At 43.9% G+C, this 21,347-nt stretch overlaps 2 protein-coding genes across 4 annotated transcripts in view; one reads left to right on the forward strand and one right to left on the reverse strand.

Annotated features, from left to right (window-relative positions):
- The window catches only part of DDX17 (DEAD-box helicase 17), a 19,664-nt gene extending 5,789 nt beyond the window's left edge, over positions 1-13,875 (forward strand). For 2 of the 3 annotated variants that reach the window (XM_032689174.1, XM_032689176.1), the window contains exons 3-13: positions 601-700; positions 838-971; positions 1,606-1,671; positions 1,961-2,102; positions 3,838-3,998; positions 4,087-4,259; positions 4,569-4,679; positions 5,138-5,199; positions 5,577-5,636; positions 9,829-10,068; positions 10,743-13,875. In XM_032689174.1, coding sequence (XP_032545065.1) covers positions 601-700; positions 838-971; positions 1,606-1,671; positions 1,961-2,102; positions 3,838-3,998; positions 4,087-4,259; positions 4,569-4,679; positions 5,138-5,199; positions 5,577-5,636; positions 9,829-10,068; positions 10,743-11,266 — 1,773 coding nt within the window. In that variant the 3' untranslated portion in view covers positions 11,267-13,875. The remainder of the gene's footprint in view (positions 1-600; positions 701-837; positions 972-1,605; positions 1,672-1,960; positions 2,103-3,837; positions 3,999-4,086; positions 4,260-4,568; positions 4,680-5,137; positions 5,200-5,576; positions 5,637-9,828; positions 10,069-10,742) is intronic. The other variant, XM_032689175.1, reaches the window with a different exon arrangement.
- KDELR3 (KDEL endoplasmic reticulum protein retention receptor 3) lies at positions 13,871-20,358 on the reverse strand. Its single transcript, XM_032689185.1, has 5 exons — positions 19,867-20,358; positions 18,804-18,904; positions 18,125-18,283; positions 17,564-17,816; positions 13,871-14,696 (listed from the first exon to the last, which is right to left on the reverse strand). The coding sequence occupies exons 1-5, from the start codon at positions 19,955-19,957 to the stop codon at positions 14,656-14,658; spliced, it is 645 nt and encodes a 214-aa protein (XP_032545076.1). The 5' UTR covers positions 19,958-20,358; the 3' UTR covers positions 13,871-14,655.
- Positions 20,359-21,347: the final 989 nt, after the last annotated feature.

Raw genomic sequence — 21,347 nt, forward strand, 5'->3', positions numbered from 1 at the left:
TTATGGTGCTATCTGGGCTTCTTTCACACAGAAATAAGTGTTGGCTCCGAAACAGTTCCAAGCAACATTTCAGAGGTGCAAGTTGTCCAGCAGGAACTCTGTATTTGGCCACCTGTGGCGTGTGTTAATTGAAGGAGAAGGACTGTCCTGCCTTTGGTTTATTGTATATTAAGTCCTATTTAGTTTGTTTAATTCTTAGCATTGCCACATAAAACATGTTTCTTATCCTCTGTTTGTAATCGCTTTTGAAGCTGTTGGTCATTTCTGGCCTTTGGAAACAGTATAATTCCTGAAAATAATCTGTTAATATACTTTTCATTAAAAAGGACTGGTTATAAGAAGACAGAGACAGTAGTCCTTCTAGGCTACTTAGAGAACTCATACCTCTAAATGTTGCAGAAACTGTACAATAACTCAGTCTTAAAATAAAATCTTAAGGAAAGTGGTTTTTTTAAGATCTCTGTTTCAATTCAGTTCTCTAACAAAGCTGTTACCCAGAGGTGTGAAGAGATTTAGCAGTTAGAATTATGCAATTTAAGTCCCTGCTGACATTTGGCGTTTTCCTTTCTCCCCCCCCCCCCCCCCCCCCAACATAAATAGTATGAAGTTGAAGAATTGCGAAGGAAGAAAGAGATAACAATTCGAGGAATGGAGGGCTGCCCCAAACCGGTGTTTGCCTTCCACCAGTGCAGCTTTCCCCGTAAGTATTTTGCTGTTCGTTAACATCATGAGGATTACTCAGAACACGCCTAAACAGTTACTGGGTCTGTTTTCTAAAAGGTCTTGTAAAACCTCAGTAATCTTTTAACAATGTTTTTCTTTTCTGCAATTCTGAAGAGTATGTGATGGATGCCTTGATGGACCAGAACTTCACAGAACCCACTCCAATTCAGTGCCAAGGCTTTCCACTCGCGCTCAGTGGTCGTGATATGGTGGGCATTGCGCAGACCGGCTCTGGGAAGACTCTGGCAGTGCGTATTCTTTCCTTTATTTAGCTAACTTTCCTGGTCACTTTGCAGAAATTACCTACGTGTTTGTAGTTTTTAGGCTTGTCAGTACTAGGATGAAGTGACATGATTACAGGTTTTTAAAGTTTTCTTTATTGCATCATGGGGGAGACTTAAATTTCAGCTCAACTAGCCTGTCGTATTCACAGGCTGTTGTGACACAACACATACATCACAGATTATACACACAGTATTTTGTGTGCGTCTTTGATTTTGGATGCTTAGTCACTTCTCTTTAGTCTATATTTGCCTTGCACTTTAAAAAACAGGATGTTCTCTTTAACATGTGTTTCATTAACCAGGCAAGTTAAAAGTCTTCAAGGTATACATTAATTCAAACTGCAGTGTTCAAAAGGATTTTTATCCTTTATGAAAAGCAGTTGTTAGGGCCAAGATTGCTCGGTTTGGCTAACTTAGACTCCAAATTGAAATGAGCCTCCCTTTCAGTGGTGCTGAGCAGCTATATTTTGTGCTCATGTCAAAGCAGATATGGTTGGTCGGCAGCTTTGAAAATCTTCTGCTGGATAAATGCAAGTATATTTCTTTTGCAGAATCCTGATTTTTAGGTATTATATAATACTGTTTTCTTCTGTTTCAGTACTTGTTGCCTGCAATTGTTCACATCAACCACCAGCCATATTTGGAGAGAGGGGATGGCCCAATTGTAAGTGTTTGTTGATTCTCTTCCTTTTTGTGCATATGGCATGGCATCGTTAATGAGGTGTGTGCTTTATTTAATTGATGTATCAGAATAGTAAGTGGAAGAATGTTTACCATTGCAATGTGAACATCCCACTCAATTGAAATTCTGTGCAATTGCTAGAGATTCTGTGCATGTTCTAAAGATATTTAAATGCTTTAGCTAATAGAGAGCAGATGGTCCAACTTTGCTTATGGTTTTAAGTTAGGGATGTATATGCAGCTTGACTATCCTGAATCAATTCCTTTTGTAGTGTCTTGTTCTAGCACCTACTAGAGAGTTGGCCCAGCAAGTGCAGCAGGTGGCTGATGATTATGGCAAGTGTTCAAGACTGAAGAGTACCTGCATATATGGAGGAGCACCTAAAGGACCCCAGATCAGAGATCTAGAAAGAGGTAATTTTAAAGTGGGTATTTGCAGTTTCTGGAGGAAGTGATACTGTAAAAGCTCTGTAAAAATACAACTCTTCTCAAAATCTATTTGGAAGGCGGTGAGAGCGAATAAGTGGCCGGCTCTTTCTCCTGTTAGAATGAGAGTTCATGAGGTAGTTCTCTTCTTTGTTGAATAGTGACTTAGATGTCAGATTTCCTTTCTGTTTTCTCTTTGAACTTCGACTTGTGAAGGTCATCAGGATGTAGAAAGGGGAAAAGGAAACTTCCCAGAAAGAGAACAGGTTATTTTGAGGAAATGCAATACCAGCAAGTTTGAGGAAGGATTTTGCATAAGGCATATTTCAAGTTTCCTGCCTAGATTTGTTCAAGTAATCAAACTGAGTTTCTGAACGTGTAGAAAATTCTTTACATGGTGGGAGAAGGTGTGTTTCTTTTTCTGGTTGCGATTTTTTAAATTATTGTTTGTTTTTTAAATTGTTCTTAAGCGCTAAGCCCTATTTCTCTTCATGTACCCTGTAGTGTTCTGCAAATGTCTTTGTGTACATAGCACTGGAGTTGGGAATGGTGAGGAACTGTGGTTGTACAGCAACCATTGTAGCACAGTAGTGCTGAAGTGTCCTAACCCTCATTTCAAGGGCTGGTTGCATAAAATTTCAAATGCAGGAACGTGATGATGGCTTTCATCTTCACTAGATTAAAAAAACGTAATAGAACTATGTGAAAAGATGCAAGAAGTATTACCAAGGTAAGCTTATATATACAGATCTATTCAAGACATCAGAAAATTTCACTTACCACTGCAATTTGCAGAGTCATTATTGAAAACTGCAGTAATGGGATAAAGGCGTGCATGGTAGAAGTCTGTGGGGTAGCTCTGAGAAAACTGTAGTGCATTCCAATTCAAAAGTAGCATCTTAATGGAAGAGTCCAAAGTTACATGAAGAATCCTTGGGAGGATCAGCTTACTGGGCGTTTGTACACCTTTCTGGAGGGCTGTAAAGTAGATGTTCTGCTTATGAAGAAAACCTTTTTCATGCCCCCTACTTCCCCAAACTTGCCTTCTGTGGACCTTTCAGTAACACTGAAATACTAACCTGAAAGATCTGGGAATTGGTGGAAACCAGACCCTCCTTTTAAGGAATGTGTAAATTGCCAAACTGGATATTAGTTTATGAATATTTAAACTCTCTTTTTATGCTCATGAATACGGGCAGGATGGTTTTCTCTCACTGTTGATGCATAATTGCTCAGTATTAAAGCCCATGCTTTGGCTTTATGTATTTTAAAAAAAAAGTGGAAGTACTTTAACCCACAGAGCAGGAGGAACACTTCATGTTTGATTAACGTGGGAAGTTTAGCTGGAGTTTGCTCTGATTTTTCTAGACACCTCTCTAGACTGCATAATTCTGGATGAAGATGGGCCAGGATTGAGTAGAATTTTATTTTACTTCTGCTTTTTGGACAGCTCTTCACTGGTGTTTTTCTGACAGTAAGCTTTTAGCTTCTGTACTGCATTTATTATTCTAATGGCACTGTAACAGTAGTTTCAGAATGGAAAAAAATATTAAAAGAAACTAGGGCTTCTACTGAAATGACTCAATCTTGGGTACGAATGAGGGTGGTGCTTTTTTTTTTTTTTGAAAACAATTTTGCTCTGGAAGGTGATTCATTCTGACTAAAAATACCAGTTGACATTCAAATGAAGAGCCTTACTCTTTTTCCCTATTCTATTCTGAAGGTGTGGAGATCTGCATTGCTACACCAGGTCGCCTGATTGACTTCCTTGAGGCTGGAAAGACCAACCTTCGTCGGTGCACGTACCTGGTGCTGGATGAAGCAGACAGAATGTTGGACATGGGGTTTGAGCCCCAAATTCGTAAAATTGTTGACCAGATCAGGGTGCGTGACCACTGTAAAAGCACAGCCTCCTTTGTTTTCCTATTCCAAGCCCAGTACCTTTAATAAATCCGGTTTCCTTTTTTCTTAGCCTGACCGACAGACTCTGATGTGGAGTGCCACCTGGCCAAAAGAAGTGCGCCAGCTTGCTGAGGACTTCCTGCAGGACTATGTTCAGATCAATGTGGGAAACTTGGAGCTGAGTGCCAACCACAATATCCTGCAGATAGTGGATGTATGCATGGAAAGTGAGAAAGACCATAAGTAAGCTAATTTTCCTACCATTTCACTTTCTTTGGTTGTATTTAAAAATCCACATTGCTTTGTAGAAGTTTCAAATAGTAAAGTACTTGTAGTATTATTTAACCTTAGAGTGTTACAAAATAAGTAAGCCCTGTGATTGACTAATCTCTTGTGTGTATTCTGACCATACCATTGTACAACCAACTGAAATTCTGTGTGATACTGACCTATGTGGATGTATGTTGTGTATGTCCTCAATGTCAGCTGGGAGGGAGCTCCCCTATTCTGGTACATATGGACATACATCTTAGGTCTCAATGTCTCTTTTAGACTGATACAACTGATGGAAGAAATCATGGCAGAGAAGGAAAACAAGACTATCATCTTTGTGGAGACAAAGAGGCGATGTGATGATCTCACTCGAAGGATGCGCAGAGATGGGTGATTAGCTTCCTCCCTCCCTCCACTTTTTTCTAGTGGGAAACAGAAATTGTGATCAAAAGCAGTAACGTCTAAGTGTTCATGATGCTATTGTTGGGAACAACTTGTCCATTATTTTCTTGGCTGAATTCAGTCATTATTTCTCAGAAGATTCCAGTCCATCAAAGCATTAGTGCAAGAGAGAGTACTTGTAAGCAGTGCAGGTTTGTTAGTGTACTGGAATCCTGATATGCTGTTTGGGAGTGTATCAATATGGCAAATGTGATTTGGCTTCGATGGTTGTTTATGTAGGTAATGGGTTTACAGTACACATACTGGGTAGATAGAGGCCAGAGGAGGATAGGGAATAAAATATTTCTTAAATCTTACGGTTTTGCATTTTAAACAAAATAAAGCGTCCTGTTGCCTTTAATGTCTGTGCTTTCTGTCCCTTCTAAATGTACATTTCTGTTTGGCAGTTGGCCAGCTATGTGTATCCATGGAGACAAGAGTCAGCCAGAAAGAGATTGGGTGCTTAATGGTGAGTCCATAACTGAGGGGAGAATAACTTGGGCTGCTGTACCTAATTTACCAAGACATGCGTTTCTCCGGTCTTTTTTTTTTAACTCCAGACCCAATAGATGCATTTGAAAGAACTTCCTTTGCCTTTGTACTCTTTAATTTCTGTACTTGTATTTACCTTTTTTTGTTTGTTTTGACAAAACACAATGGGAAAATTTGTTAACCCAGAGAGATGGATTTTGAAAAATAGTTGAGGCATTATATCCTGACTTGCTGGGGTTTCTGGGATTGACCCATCCTACCTAGCTTCTGGAAAATGAGCGTTTAGTGTAAATCAAGTTCAGGTAACTTTATCTTTTTGAAAAATCTTTCTTCATAGCATGCTTTGTTTTACAGAGTTTCGTTCTGGAAAGGCTCCTATCCTCATTGCTACCGACGTTGCATCTCGTGGGCTAGGTTTGTACACATAGACCACTCTTGCCTACTGCTGCATATTTTTCTTCTTTGGACTGAATAATGTTTTCTTAAAAAAAAAAAAAAATTCAAAGCGTGATTTTCCCCCACATGTGAAATACGTTTTTTAACATTAATCTTTTTTTTTTCTTTCATATTCAAAGTCTCTTCCTGCTCCTAATGAACAGGCTTTGGTCTGCAGCAAGGCCTAGGCATGACCAATCGATCGCCAAGAGGGAGAAGAGACGTCCAATTATGCAACCCAACCCTTCCACCACACTCACTTCTTCCCCAAATCCAGCTTTTGTTGCTGGATAGTAGGGATGGATTGCTCTCAGTTCAGAGCGTGTCAGATAAAGTTCAAGTAGAAAGTTGTGGGAGAGCATTTCGACAGCAAATAGCTAACATTCTCCCCGTATGACACACCACAGATTTGAACATACCAACCCCAGTGTACATGCATGTTTACCCTGCAGATGTATTCACATCTGAGAAAGCACTGCTCCAGATCTTTGGTCTTGACATGTAACCTTCCCTCCTCTGTGTTCCTTCTAGGCAGGACCACTGAGATGATATATGGCCTTTAACAGACGTGTAATTGAATCAAAATAGCACAGCTCTGTTCTGGTGGTATGAAAATGATCTGTCTGGATGCATCAGTTGTGCCCCCTTTTATAATAAGCATGTCTGTATTGTGAAACACGGTGTGCTGAGCACAGTCCTTTTACATCTGCCCACCACAGAAGAGGAGGATGGCTTCTGAAGCGCTCCGAGTTTTAATAACAGACATTGAATACTCTGCCCACCTTGGGTTTGGTAGAGGATAAACTACTTGGGGATCAATGTCTCACTGTAGTAAATTTTAGACAAAATTACTGCAAATCATTGCAGATTAACTCGGAGAATAGTTTGTTAAAAGCCTCAGTTACCTGAGCGTTCTTCATATGCTGACAGGGTGGCTGTGCTGTGCATCATATGGTCACTTTTTAATACAGCAGACCATTACTTAGACTTGGCAGCCTTTGTTCACACAACCTTCACCCCTCCTTCCCCTTCCCCCTCAAAAAACATCCGGCACTTCCTCAGGAAGTGATTATATGGACTTCAGTCTCTGCCCTCTAGGGTCATGTCTGGACCTGTGCAGTTAGAACTTGGGCCTGTTGGGAGAAGGGACTGAGGCCTGAAACCAGTTTGTATGAAAGAGAGCTGCTTTCTCTAGCAGCATTTTTTAAACAGGCTTGCTATGTGCTGGTAGCTTCTTTGTGCATCTTGCCTAGACATTTAAAACAGCCTCACCCCCCTCAAAAAAAACCAAACCACTCCCCCCAAAACGACTCAATTGGATAACACTTCAGAAAACAGTCTTCCCACTTCCCATCCTACACTTCACCTGAGCGAAGGGGGAAAGGTCTCAGTCTGTTTCTTGTTACTGAACAACATCTCTGCTTGTTTTGGGGCCCTGAGTTTGCTGCTTAAAATAAGTCACTTAACTGGCAAACTTCTGGACGACTTCCTCCAAGATCCTGGAAAGTGAAGGCTTCTACCTAAATAACATAAAACAGGGGCGCGCGCCTTTTGGCTGAGTCACCAGGGCTTTCCCTCTTCCTAATGGAACATTGATTTCAAAAAAGCTTCTTCCAGGTAAGTTCTGAGTCCCGTAATAACTTCTTTGTGATAACTCCCTGGAGTGAGGTCCTCTCTCTGCACTGATTTTTTTTTTTTTTTAATTTATTTTTTTGTTCGGTCTATTAAACTAAAAACATTGAATTTGTTTTGTTTTGTTTTCTTTAACAGAAGCTTTGATATCAGCTGCAGATCATTCTCAGTGCAGGGGTGGGGGCACATCTACAGTGATGGTCTAAACATCTAGACTAGCATGTTTGCTAGTTTATGTCTGTCCCGATTGATAATTGGAGACTGACTGTGCCATAGGGTGTTCTGATGGTCTGACAAAGGGAGTGTTTCCCAGGTAGCTGTCAGAAATGATTTACAGTCTCAATTCTTGATCCTGCTGCATTATCTTCTAAAAGTGCAGGAAGATTGTGAGTGTGTGCAAACACTTTGGAGCATGCTAGACTGGAGAAGCTGAGTCTTGTATGCGCTCCGGTCTTTTCTTCAACAAGCTGCGTGCTCTACCAGAACCACTTTCTAGTCTGGAAAACACCCTTGCCTCTTCCTCTTCCTGCCTTCCCATTCTTCCTGCTCCTCCCCAGTCAAGTCAGTTCTGTCTGCATTGGTAGCTACAATTCCCTGTGCTTTCTGCTAGGAAAGCACATCCTTGTATCCTCTCTGGTAATTGAAGTCACTTACTACTGGATGTGCAAAACGGGACTGACTGAGGACCATGTAGCCTGGAGCTTGTCAGTCTAGTTACACTCTGGCTGTGAAGATGCAATCTGTCACACGTACTCCTCTCTTTACTCCACTTTCCTTTTTTAAAAAACCTGTTGCATCAAGGACCCTAGCTGGAGACTCGCGCAGCCCCCTGTGAAACCTGCCTTCTCACTCCCTTTTTTTGGTGTGATTCAGGACTTTGGAGTCAGCAAAGACTGAGGAGCCCCCCCTTTGCTGTAATAAGAAACAGACATAAAGTCCCCCTCTTGTCACTACAACCCTCATGTTTTTATTTTTCCTACAACCCCTTTGAAATTGATGCAGTCTGGGCAATAGATGCAGTCTGACCCTTTGGATGTAATTTTTGTATCTTCATTTTTTTGACAATTGCCCCTAAGAACCCCAAATAGGGGACAAAAAGCGTTGGAGGACCTGAAACTTACCTGAACCCAGGTTCTCCGGCGCTTCACAACCAAATGGGGCTGCAGAGAAGCGTCTAAGCCAGTTCACAGAGCGAGCGTGTGTGGGGACTTCTCGCTGCCACGGACCCTTGATGCATGCTCCCCGCGCTCCAGTGGTCCCGTGTCAGAGGGCGGAGTTTTCGAAAGGAGGCCGCCAAAAATAAAAGGCAAAGAGACGGGATCGGCTGCAGCGGTTTCCCACAGGAGGAGGGAGTGTGCATCGGTCTGGTAACAAACAGAGAATGTTTCTCTCTTTAAAACCAAAAAAAAAAAAAAAAAAAAGGGAAAGGAAATCACAAAAATCTGTGTTTTATCTTGGATATTTTCCAAATATTCTTGTTAAAATGCAGATTTTAAATATTTTTTTATGAGCTGTTAGGGCATTTACTGTAAAACTGCATTTGAAAATATTGTACACTATAGTAAATAGGTGCTTTTGGTACTTAAGGTGCTTTCACTGAAGCGTTACACTAACATTTGCTTGATTTCTGTCCCGCAAGTTTACAAAGTCTGTCGTTCTGTAAAGCACACAATTCTGATCTCCCAAATTTTAATACTGTTTTGCATACAAAGCCATTTTGATCATTTTGTTTCCTGCTTCCATCTGACACTGGAAGTAGGAAATTGCTGACGGAATTCAGGATTGTCCAAATTATGCATGCTTGCCAGAGCTGGACAGAGCAGCACAGTGAAATGTTAGTGCAATGCATTCTGGTGATAACTACAAAGCTGAGTTAAGATATTCTAGGTCTGCATAATTTTTAATGAGCTGGCTGAATAATACTAATGTAATTGGAGTGTCTTAAGCTTTAGGCTAGGGAAATTAGTTCACTGTATTCCATTAGGACTGTAAAAGTAAATATTTTTAAGATTGCCTTTTATTTCATGTTACCGAGTGGAAGGTAAGTGATCTCATTACCGTTATTTTTTGTTAGACTTCTCCCAACAGAGTAAAAGCTTTACCATGGCAGTTCTGCCCTTCCTCCACCCTAGTTTGCTCTGTCTGTTGGTGACATTTTCACTTTACAGATTGTGTTTAAAAAGAAAAACTCAAAATTCAATTAGCTTATTCACAAACATTGGTGTCTTTGATACAGGAAGACAGAGAAATGCATTCTGGGGAGGATAACTTTGAGTGCAGGGCAGAGCTGCTTTAAAATTATGACTCTCTTTCAAGACGTTGACCTTTCTGCCTGATAGTCTTAAATTTGAGTCTTCTGCTCTTTTGGGATGAGTCTGTCTTGTGTTTGTTCCATGCAATTACTAACTTTGCTTTTTTTTTTTCTTATTACTGTCACCTGCATTCGTGCTCCCCACCTTTCGTTGGCACGTCCTCTCTTCTTCTCCCCTTTCCTCAACCCCACCCCTTCACTGTGCTTCGCTCCTGGGCACTTCACAAGATGTGGAAGATGTTAAATTTGTGATAAACTACGACTATCCGAACAGCTCCGAAGATTACGTGCACCGTATTGGCCGTACCGCACGTAGTACCAACAAAGGTACTGCCTACACCTTCTTCACACCAGGAAACCTGAAACAAGCCAGGGAGCTTATCAAAGTGTTGGAAGAAGCCAATCAAGCCATCAATCCAAAGCTGATGCAGCTTGTGGACCACAGAGGAGGAGGAGGTGGTGGTGGAGGTAAAGGCATATGGGAGAAGGGCCACATAGGGATAGGTTCCCCATTTTTGCGGGAGGGAAGATTAAAAGAGGGTAGGGAAGTAGTAAGCGCAAGTTTTAAGATAATAAAGCCGTTCTGTACTCGAGGTCACAACACGTTATGTAGATGTAGTATATCTACATAATGTCCCAACAGAGAGGCAGTCCCCTGTTTTACCTGAGCTGTAGAATTTTATTTTTCTCCTGATAAGGTCATCACAGGGCTGATTTCATTTGAAGTAAGTGTTTCCTTATGGCTCCTACCTAAGCACATGCAACACTGTGCATGTAGATACCCATGCAAAATTGAAATGAGTAAAGGGATACACTGACTTATTTCAGGGACTGAGACTATTTTTTCTCCTGTTCCTTGAAGGAATAAGAATTTTCCTTATATTTCCAAGTTAGCCCTGAATTTCTTCCATTTCTTTGTCTCCAAGCATGTGCACAAAGAATCCTTGTTGAACTTTGTGTTTACACTTTGAACAAAATGACGAGGCATATGCACAGCTGTACAGGGAAGTTACAGTCAAAAGAATGTGCTCCTTGTGGGCAAAATTGGGGATGTAAAAGGGGAAAAATAGGGGCACAGTTGTTCCAGAATTCATTGTTTAAGACTTGTTCATGGTACTAAATCTTAATATATCCATCGCCAGGAGGTCGTTCTCGTTACCGAACGAGCAGTTCAGTAAACAACCCTAACCTGATGTACCAGGAAGAGTGTGACAGGAGGCTCCGGGGAGTGAAAGAGGGCCGGAGAGACTCAGGTGGCTTCAGAGACCGTGAGCGTGCTGACAGTTATGCCAACGGAGCCAACAAGACCTATGGCAGTGCCTACGGGAGCCCAAATTCTGCTTTTGGGGCAGCACAGAGCCAGTATGGTTACACTCAAGGGAGCTATGGAGCAGCTGCCTATGGCACGAGTGGCTATGGCACTGCAGAGTACAGTGCTAGTGGCTATGGTGCCAGCACCACAGCTGCCACCGCTGGGAGAACCTCACAGAGCACTACCCAACAGCAGTATGCAGGGATGGTGGGGCGCTCGGGCCAGCAGCCACAGCCGCTCATGTCACAACAGTTTCCGCAGCCCCCTGCCACTAATGTGATGGGCTATATGGGACAGACTGCCACCTACCAGTACCCACCCCCTCCCCCGCCCCCGCCCCCCTCCCGCAAATGAGACCACTTGGTGACCAGTGTAGACCTCTTGCATTTAAAGGAACCTTTTCTTTCTCTTCTTTCCCATTGTGATGTCTCTCATGCAGGTTAGACTTAGAGTTCACCATTCAAATCACTTGAGCCCATCAAAAATGGCCCCCAGTCCACATTAATGACCCTGTCCTCTTTGGGTTTTTTCTTTTTTTTTTTTTTTTTTTTTTTTTTTTTTTGAGGTATATATAGTTGACTGGAAATTCATTATTTTTATCTTGCATGTTGATGAGTTTGGAAATTTTATTTTCTCTAAAGGAAATGGGTATAAGGCAGATAGGTCCCAGGTCGATCACCTTGGTGTCTAAGGTTTGTGTGAAAACTTGCTTTTGAGAGGAACAAGTTTCTATTCTGTAACATGTTAACTTAATTTCAGGAAGTATCAAGAGAGGTGGGAAACTTCGGGGAGCCAAAAAGCACTTCATTTAAAATATAAATGCAAGGGAGCAATGCTCACTTCTCCTAATCTTTTTTTTTTTAAGTAGCTCACTATTATTGCTTGTAATCTTATCGTAGATGACTTTCTATAGGAAAACTCTGCTCATTTGTCTGAGCTGGCAGTGTTCAGAGTAATGCCTTATTGTCGGCATTTTCCACAGCTCTGGAAGCCCAGTCTTCTCATGCCTGTGGCAGCCAGCAGTAGGGAGGTTGGAATTAAAAATCCAGTGTCTGAGACCAAACCTGCCTTGGATTTGATACCTGAAAACCTGATAGTTGCTGTGGGTACCACTGCTAAAATAGTCAAGTAAGTTATTTCATGCGGAGCCTGGTTATTGTTAAATTAGTTTCTGCTCTTAAATTCCTGTTGTTGAGTTTATTGAGAGAAGTCATACTTGAGAGCCAAGAAACTAAACGAATGATGAACAGCGTATCTTGTTCGTCTGTCCTTCACAAACTCCCTCCCTTTTGCCATAGGGAATGTTCTGAATGCCACTATGCTCAATAAAATGTGACAGAGTTTTCCACACTTGAATTTAAGAGGCTTGAATAGAGTGGGCTGGGGGGGAGGGCAAGGGGGGGAGGAAGAGAGGAGGAGGAGGAGATTGACTGGGATCTCCTTTCCATGAGGTAAGCAGTGAGCTGGTTAGTGCATCCTGATTCTGAAGCTTTATTTCTTTTGTACCTTGCTCTGACTATTGCTTTCTCTGGCTTTTGAGTGCATTTCCCTGCTCCATTGGTCCCTTTGAGCTGAGCTCTTGCAGGTAGGTAGTATTTTAGAAAATGTTAGAGAAGAGTGAAATTTTAGTAAATACGTAAATAAAACTTGTTTATTTTACAGGCTAAGGTGGGTGTGAGGGGGGTTCCCCTCCTTAGTAAAGCATGTTGTTGACTTGTTATTTCTAATACCAGACGGTTCAGAGACAGTAGATGATGACAGGAGTTGGCTGCTCTTGATCTGATAATGTGACAAAAGAATGGATATGTCTCCTGGTTTGAGGCATGCTCTTTGCATTATGAGAGTGCAGGGGGTTGTGGGTTTTTTCTGTTGGCGTTCTTGCATATGGATGAACAAGGCAGCCCACTCCTTCTGTAGCAGAGTGGAACTTCTTATAGCCCTGGAAAAGAGTTTGCTTATACAGAAATGATTTCTTTTTAAATTTAATTTCTTACCAGAGTAAAATTTTGGGGGTTGAATGTGCTGCCATTTTTATTTTTTTTTTTTGAGTGCAGTACACAGGTAGGTTGCTGACAGGGAGAAGAGAGAGATCTTCCAGAACCTCAGTTCCCTCATCCTATTTTATAATTCCAATGCATGGGCAGGAAGTTCCTTTGCTTGTGTTAAGTGAAAGCCAGAAACATTTTGTTTATCCAGACGCTGACTGATTTGTCTTTGACCTCCCTCACAAGCAAATATAGAGCTTTTTTTCTTTTTCCTTTCTTTGTTTTAAATTTGAGAGTTGAATGCAGAAATGTGTTTGAGGAGTGTAGGAGTAGGACATCTCAATGACTGGCTTTAAAAAGGGTCTCTGGACCACCAGAGCTGCCTTATAGTCTGTTATAGCTTTCACTTCTTTTGGTGGGGACTTGTGCACATGTAAACATTGATGCCAAGTCTTGCTTTATTGCCATTGAGGTCAGCTGAAGTCCAGGGTCTTGGTTCAGTTCAGAGTGTCGACCAGACTGTTGAGTGCATAAATGCACCGTGGCATGTGCTGCCCCTGTCCCACCTGGTGCTCGCTGCTCTGTTCCATATACCAGCTGGAGGGCCCTTGTGGATAAAGCATTAGTCTCTAGTGTTGTTTGTATTGTTTTCAATCTGTAAAAAGTTTGTGGGAGTGTCAGATGAGTTGGGTGTCTCCTCCCCTCCCACTTCCTGAAGCAATTTACTGTTTGGACTTCTCTGAACAATGGAAGGGTTAGTGGCTTTGTGTGGGATCAGCATCTTGTTTCACACACCTGCTGGTCTCTGAACACATTCCTGTTGTATTAATAAAGACTTGAATTGAGAGATTCATAGATCTGTGGTGTTCAGGCACAGGATACTAAGAGCTATGTTACTATTCTTAGTTTGTAAATTGTCCTTTTGATACCATCTTGTTTTCTTTTGTAGGTATAAATAAAAACACTGTTGTCAATAAATTGTGAACTTTGTCTTTATTTATGAAATGTAAAGCCGTCTTTGCCCCTGTTCTTCCCAGTTCTTAAAGTCAAATTCAAAGAGATGGAAACACCTCTTGGCAACCCACTGAATTTTAATTGAAATTTTCCCCATCTGTAGGATATGAGGAACTGGAAGTGAGTGAGTGGGGAGGATGTTTGAATACTTGTGGAACTGGAAGATTCATATCATTCAAAGGGAATGTGTTTTTCTTGAATGTTACGGGACCTGAATAGAGAGAGGGTCAGGCAGACTTAATTTTGAAGAGGGTGTTAGTTCATACAGAGTTAAAATAACAGTTTGTAGCATCTGCTGTGTCAGATGTGGCCACCTGTGAAATAGGTCAATGGCTTTTGTCTGTGCTATCAGACTTAATAGTACTCTGGTCCCTTTACCACGGGGACTTGCCAAAGGACTAAAGGGAGTTACAAATTCCCTTATACTCCTTGTGCTGCCGCACATTCAAGGTAGAGGTGTGTTCTGGAGGTAGGTGCTGGGAAGAGCCAGGAGAGAATAATTTGCACTACTTCGGCATTGGCCAGCACTACTTAGACTAGCACCAAATTCAAGTGAGAAGAAATAAAAAAATGGAGGGGAAGAGTCTTGTGGATGAAAAGCGTTTCAGCTTTCCAAGCCTCGTCTTTCTGTCACCAGGTTGAAACTTGGCTGAGCCATCCGTTAGTCAAAAAGGGCCAGGGAAGGAAAGCTGTGATCTTAAAAGCTTTGTCTTCAGAATTTCTTGCGTTGTCTGTGGAATGTCTTCAAACAGGCATGGGGAGACTTAGCTTCTTTCCTTTTAGGACTATGCAAAAGAGAAAAGGTAATGAATGAACTTTGGGGAATTCAACTGTTTTATTGTTTCAACAATTTTATTTTTTCTAAATTGCTGTTTAGAGCATGGGGTACTGGGGTGCCAGGTTTGCAAACTGCAAATGGGAGACAACCACTACAAAATTGTTGCTAAGAGGGCAAACTCCACAAGCTAGCTATTATCCGTTATGCTAAAGGAAAAGGTTCCTGTTTCCTTTTCCATGGTTACTTGTTCTCCTATGTGGACCCTTTTAACTTTTTTTCTAATGATGTGCTATCCTTAGTGCTTTCCCCTTTTGATATAGACCATGGCCTGAATAAATGGTCTGTGGCCAGCCCCTCCTAAGCCTGCCCCACCCTGTTTGATCTGAAACTTGGGATGGCAGGGATACCTCTGGTGGGGTGCATGGAGCAGCAGCTGCCCTGGATGCGTGGTGGTTGGCAGGGCATGGTGGCTGTCGGCCTGGTACGGGGGTGCACCCTGGGGGTGGGTGCCGGGGCCTGTCTCTGTTGGGTGCCAGAGGGAAGGGCAGTAATGTGCTGACAATGGACCACAGAGGGCAGTGAGTGCCTGATGCACCAGGGGGGGCCACAGGGACTGTGCCAGGCTGGAGAAATGGGCTGGGGGGAAGTCGTGAGGGTCAGTGAATATAAATGGATGTCCTGCCCCTGGGGTGGAACAACCCCAGGCACCAGTAGGTGCTGGGGCCTGCCCAGCTGGAAGGGGGCTTGGCAGAAAAGGCCCTGGTGTGTGCTGGTGGATGCCAAGTTGAACACAAGCCGCCGATGTGCCCTTGTGGCAAAGAAGCAAATGGCCTCTGGAGCTGCAGGGCCAGTGTGGGGGTCCTTCCTCTCTACTCAGCCTTGGGGAGGCCCCAGCTGGAGTGGTGGGTTCATCTTTGGGCTCCCAGGGCATATTGGGGCAAGTCACGAAGGACCACAGGAGCATCTGACATATGAGCGCAGGCTGTGAGCTGAGACTGTTCAGCCTTGAGAAGGCAAAGGGGGATGTCGCCCATGTGTACAAATGCCTGATGGAACAAAAAAGGAGGCAGACCCAGACTCCGCTGAGTGGTGCCCAGTGACAGAGCATGGGGCAATGGGAAATTCCACTTAAATATCAGAAAATAACATCTTACAGAGGGTGGTCAGACACCGGCACAGGTTGCCTGGAGAGGCTGCATCCTGTAGATAGTCAAAACCTGACTGGACAGGACTTTGAATAATGTGCTGTGAGTGGGGGCATGGATTAGACGATTCCCCCTCTCCTTCCCCTATCTGCTTCCAACCCCAGCCATTCGGTGGAACACGAGCTTTGGGGAGCTGAAAGCTTCCTCGGGATATCTTTCATGTCCTTGTGTTAAACAGAAAGGAGCTCATCTAGTTTTGAAAACAAGATAAAAAGAAGTAGCATTCTATAAAAATCCCTTTGCAATGCTTTGGTATGGCCTCTGAAGTCTTATTTAATACATTTCTTTATATAACGCATTTTTGCTTTTTTTCCTTTTCTTCAGCATTGCTGCCCTTTTGTCTGAGTTCTTCAGTGTTAGAAATGTTTTGAAAAGTTGGGGTTTTTGAAAGAATGTAAAAGAGATGCAACCTGCTATAATATTGCTGGCTCTCATAAATGACTGCAAAGCATTTGCATATCTTCAGACCCTGTTTCTCTCCCATGATCCAGAACATTTGTGTAAAAGAAAAGAGGGGAAAAAAAAGCAATTCTCTTCCTGCTGTGATGTTCCAGGGACAAATGTTTTTTCTTCTGCCTCCTGTATCATCTAAATTTTGCAGCTCTGTCACTAGCGGTGTGAGACTGAAAGCCAGCAGTTGTGTTTTTTCCCCCTTTTGTTCCACCATCACAGCTACAAAGGGTATCGATTTCTCACAAAATACAGGACACATGAATGGAGCAAAGCTAAAATGGGAATTAGTTTTGAAAAGGAAAAAGAAAGGAATTGACGTGGAGCACCTTGATGGCAGTTTTACAAAGTAATTTTCTGGCTACAAAAATATTGAATGACAGAAGGAAGTCTTAATCTGCCAAGGCCAGCCACCTGCTCAGTGCTCCTGTCACCTCTCTGTCAGCAGGTACAGTGCACGAAGCTACCAAAAATCCATCCCTTGAAACATCAAACATGGGCCATCGCTATTGCTTTTGGCAGACTAGAAAATGGTTGTCCACTCAGGCAATTTCATCTAAATCTGTCCTCTTCAACAGAAAGGTGTTTTAAAGTGTACTTCAGCCTCAGCAAACCACAGTGTGTTCTACCAGGATTTATGCCCTTGGTGCACTTGTTAGCTCTGGTATGTAGCCATTTACCAAACACAGCACTGAAATGGAAGAGGCATCTGATTTTGGAAAGTGTCTCTTCTGTGCAGATGCCCATCTTCCTACAGAATTAGTTCTTGACAATGTTACATCTTTCCCATCAAAGGAAAAGTAGGCTTAATAATATCTCCATATGTCTGCAGTTGCCTTCTCAGGTACATTGTCTGCCTGCAGCTATTTTTTCCTCCTTAAAGTTTTTTTTTTTTTTGCGTGATTCATAATCTTTCAGAATGAATGTAGAATTTAAATGTACCTCAGTTGTTAACTTCCCAAGGTGGGGTTAAACTAGGCTTAGCTCTGGTTTAATTTCTGCTGTGTTTCACATGCGCTTTAGAGCTTTGTGAGCAGTGATGCCCACTTCCATTCAACAAATGGTTTTTTTAAACTGGACTTCAGGTGCACAATATGCATCACAAATACAGCAAAGAATGAAGTCATGCAAGCATTAATGCATGGCAAGCTGCAGCTCCACTGTGCATTGCAAGAGTGTTGAATAAACATTTTAGATTTATACCAACCTATTTACCTACCTTTGGTGACGTATAGATAGAAGAAGTCACAGTAGAAGATGGTTTGTACCACCCCAGAGACTACAGCGATCTGGTCATAGAAATTCTCTGTGTGGTAGCGCCAGACCCAGTTGGCAATGTAGAGAGCACGGTAGAGGCCCAGGAAGAAAAGGTAGTGCGTTGTGATGGTCTCTGCTTCCCCTGTCTTGCTGATCATGAAGAGCTGAGGAAGGATAGCCACGGACTCCAGGTAGATGGAGAAGGTCCAAAGTATCTGTGAGGTGCAAAACGAAGGCGGTGGGGAGTCGGTGCTGGTTAATGTGTGTTAAGGTCCAAAGCTTTTCCTTTGGCAAAGCACTGATGTGTAAGTGGCATGAGTAGTGCTGCTGAAGTTGGGGAAAATGAGCCTGCTGTGCTGGGACTGAGAGGAGACAGCACCGAGCATCTTCAAGGCCTGCCAACTTTGCCTTTCCTGCCTGCTTTTACTGTTAAAAATCTCGGTTATTCAACATGCTTCTCCCTCTGCTGCCTGGTGTCAGGCTGCTGCTTCCCCTCCCTTTTCCTGCCTCAGTTTTTCCTTACCTCCAAGGGGGTGAAGCTGTGGTTCTCCAGAAATGACAGGCCTGTGACAGGGACCAGCAGGAACTCGAGGCGAAAAGAGTCGTTCTCGCTGTCAAATGTTTTCCGGAATTTCACATAGATCATGTACACGGTGACATAGGCACATATCAAAAAAATGACCTGGGGGAGAGAAGGGAGATGGCAAGATCTTCCATGCTTAGAGGACGGCTTTACCAAAGGTCTGTAAACCTGGTACTGGTGTGGCCATGCCAGGGTCAGACAGTGGTGAATGATTTTCCTGTGCTGGTTTATGGACTGACTTCTGCTGGAGATACTCCAGTAGTCAAGTAAAGCTTGCTCCACCATGGGGATCACACATGTTTGAGTCCCTCTGGGGCTCTGTGTGAAGAGGTTGGCTTGGTAGCAGCCTTCTGTTAGCATTCCTGCTGTGCAAGGACACCCAGGCTTGGTTCACAGCATCTCATTCAAGTTTTAGTGGTACTAAATGTGACTCAGCTCACTCACTGGCTCTGGTGAGGTGGTTTTTTTTTTCCAATGGAGGGCCAGTGACACCAAAGGAAGCATCTCTACCCACAGTTCCTGGCTGAAAAAACTCACTTAGTGACCGTGTACCCTCACCTCCTTGAAAAACCACGGCGAGCTGAGGGGAACCTCTTCTGCTGCACTGCCCTTTCCTTACCTTCATCACAGTGTTATAGACAGAGATGAAGTTTGTGAACAGGTCCAGATAGCGGGTTGTGAAGACAAGGGCAAAAAGAATCTGACTCTTCCCAGAGATTCCTGTGTGGCAGGGAGACAAAAGGAAGGTAAAGCAGATGAAGGGAAGGACCCATAGGGTGGTGGTTTCTCCTTATGCCCTCTTTGGAAGCATTTGTATATATGCATGTTGTTTTTTGAGCCAGGTCTGGTGTGCAGGTGCTGATGTAGCTCTAGACCTACCCCAGGACTGGCCAGAGACCCCCAAGTAACAAGGCAGGCTCCTGCTGATGCCACTGAGCCGTGCCTGTAGGGACTGGTGCCCAGTGGGCATGTCCACTGCTTTGGCCAATTCGGTCCTTACTGTCATCAAAAGGCCTTTCTTTTTCCTCCTTTGTTGCCCACCTCACCAGGGATTGTGTGATGTGACATCTGACATAGGAGGGAAGAGCTGTGGGACCAGCCCAGGGATGCTGATGGAGCTTGGTCACTGCTGGCTGGGAGATGCAGTCAGGCCCACCCATTTCTCTTCCAGTGATAATGGTCACAGCCCCAGCAGCCCAGCCCCAAAATCTATCGCTGGGGAAACTATGAACTCAGCAAAATCCTCCTGCAGGAAGCTGTTGTCCTAATTTCCTTACCCCAGGATGGGGCAGCCTCTGGCACCTGTCCACCACTGGCAGGACCTCCAACTAAAAGCTGCTTTCTCTCCAGGTTGTTGGTGTTGGTGCTGCCACAACTTCTTACTCTCATTTTCCACCTCCCTCTGGCCTTGCTGCCCTCCCCTACACTTCACCACCCCAAGACCAACACCTGCCCGAGGCTCTGTGCCTTGCCACATCACATCCTTCCAACACAGCACTCTCCTTCTGGCAGGGACACCTTCCAGAGGAGGAGGATGACTTCCCTGCGAGAGCCCAGTGGGGAGGGCTTCCAGTTTGTGTGGGCTATCACTAGTCTTTCCAGCACTCATTTTGCTTGCACCCTTCATCAAGCTGCCCTCCAAGAAAGACCACCCTCCTTCCCTGGAGCATGGAAGCACTCACCGGCACAGGACTTGGACTTCAGGATCTTCAGGAGGAGAATAATGATGGCCAGCAAGTGGGAGATATCCCCCAGGATACGGAAGATGTTCATGATGCCGGGGGGGGGGCTCCTCTGGGGCGAAGGGAGTGTGGCGCTTTCCGCAGTCAGGGAGGGCGAGGGCAGGGAGTTTTTCTTCCCTGAGCCTCAACTGAGTGAACAGTCTCCTCCGGCTCAACTTTCCCTTTTCCCTGAGCCCAGAGCCCTCCCTTCTTGTGGAGCAAAGTTCAGGCTCTTCTCTCGCCTGGTTGTGGGTGCCTTTCCCCTTCCAGGCTGGATGTCTCCCTTAATTACTTTTCCACCAAGGTGTATTTTCCCTCTCCCAGGCTAGGGCCTTCTTCTCCCTGCTTTAGGCTGAAAGTTGGGGTTTGTCCCCTGGAGAGCCCCAGGCTGAGCAGCCCTGAAGCCAGCGCTGGGTGACGGTGACGTGGCTCCTGGCTGGCCGGGGAGGAGAGAGAGGAGGAGGCAGAGGCGGGAATAACTGCGCTATTTTTCCCTTTTTCTTTTTTTTCTTTCCTCTTTTTTCTTCCCCAGCTTGTCTCAAGTTACACACGGAAGTATGGTTAAAGGGGAAAAGGCAGAGGGAACGGGATTCCCATCCTCTGGCCTTGAGGACACACCCTCCTGCGGGGCCAGGCTTCCCAGGGAAGTTCACCATGGGTGCATTAACCTCTGTCCTGCTCCCAGCCAGCAGCCTTCTGCCCTCTGCCCTTGCTGGCCCCATCCCACCTCCAGCACCTTCTCCCCAGTGCTCCACCTTGTCTCCTGGAGCAAAAGAAGTGAGGAGAGATTCGAATTACCAAACCATTGCAGCTCTTCCACAGCAGTTCATGCACAGGCATTCCCTGGTGACTGCCCCATCAGGCAACCCTGCCTTCAGGTTTCCCATCTGGAGCAGCGTGGATCCCAGACCCCAGCCCAGGAGGGAAGAAAAAATCCTCCCAAGGGCTGGTTTGAAACAAACTTCACTGAAAATATTAATCCTGGAAGCCTGCAAGTGTGTTACAAACAATGTAGTTTATGCGTTGAGTGAAAGGAGCACATGGGTGCTGCTGGTTTTGTAGATTTCACAGAAAAGAGCTCAGTAGTGACTGTTAGAAAATTCTAATATATTTGAAAACAGCTCTGAGTGACCAGCCTGGTTCAGATAAACCTTGTCCTTGGAGAAGCGGTTACACAGGGAGATCTCATGGCAGCAGTGGGGGGACATCTGCATCAAGAGCCAGCAACTAGATATTCAATATCTAATCATGTGCCTTGATTTTTTTAATATAATATAATATAAATAAATATAATAAATTAATTAAATAAATTTATTTAACTTTATATTAAGTTGCTTTAATACAATCAAATAGATGTTTCAATTTGTCACCTCATCCCTGAGCTGTGGGTTTAATTTGGTTACTCTTGGGTTATGTGATCCTGCCTCCTCTTGCCCCAGAGT

This window comes from Chiroxiphia lanceolata, chromosome 5, assembly GCF_009829145.1.
Source record: "Chiroxiphia lanceolata isolate bChiLan1 chromosome 5, bChiLan1.pri, whole genome shotgun sequence".
NCBI lineage: Eukaryota > Metazoa > Chordata > Aves > Passeriformes > Pipridae > Chiroxiphia > Chiroxiphia lanceolata.

Coding starts and splice junctions, on each gene's coding strand:
- KDELR3 (XM_032689185.1), bottom strand. CDS start 19,957: ATGAACATCTTCCGTATCCTGGGGGATATCTCCCACTTGCTGGCCATC. Junction 18,284..18,803: donor TCTATAACACTGTGATGAAG/GTAAGGAAAGGG, acceptor TCTCTCCCCCAG/GTCATTTTTTTGATATGTGC. Junction 17,817..18,124: donor ACAGCTTCACCCCCTTGGAG/GTAAGGAAAAAC, acceptor TGCACCTCACAG/ATACTTTGGACCTTCTCCAT.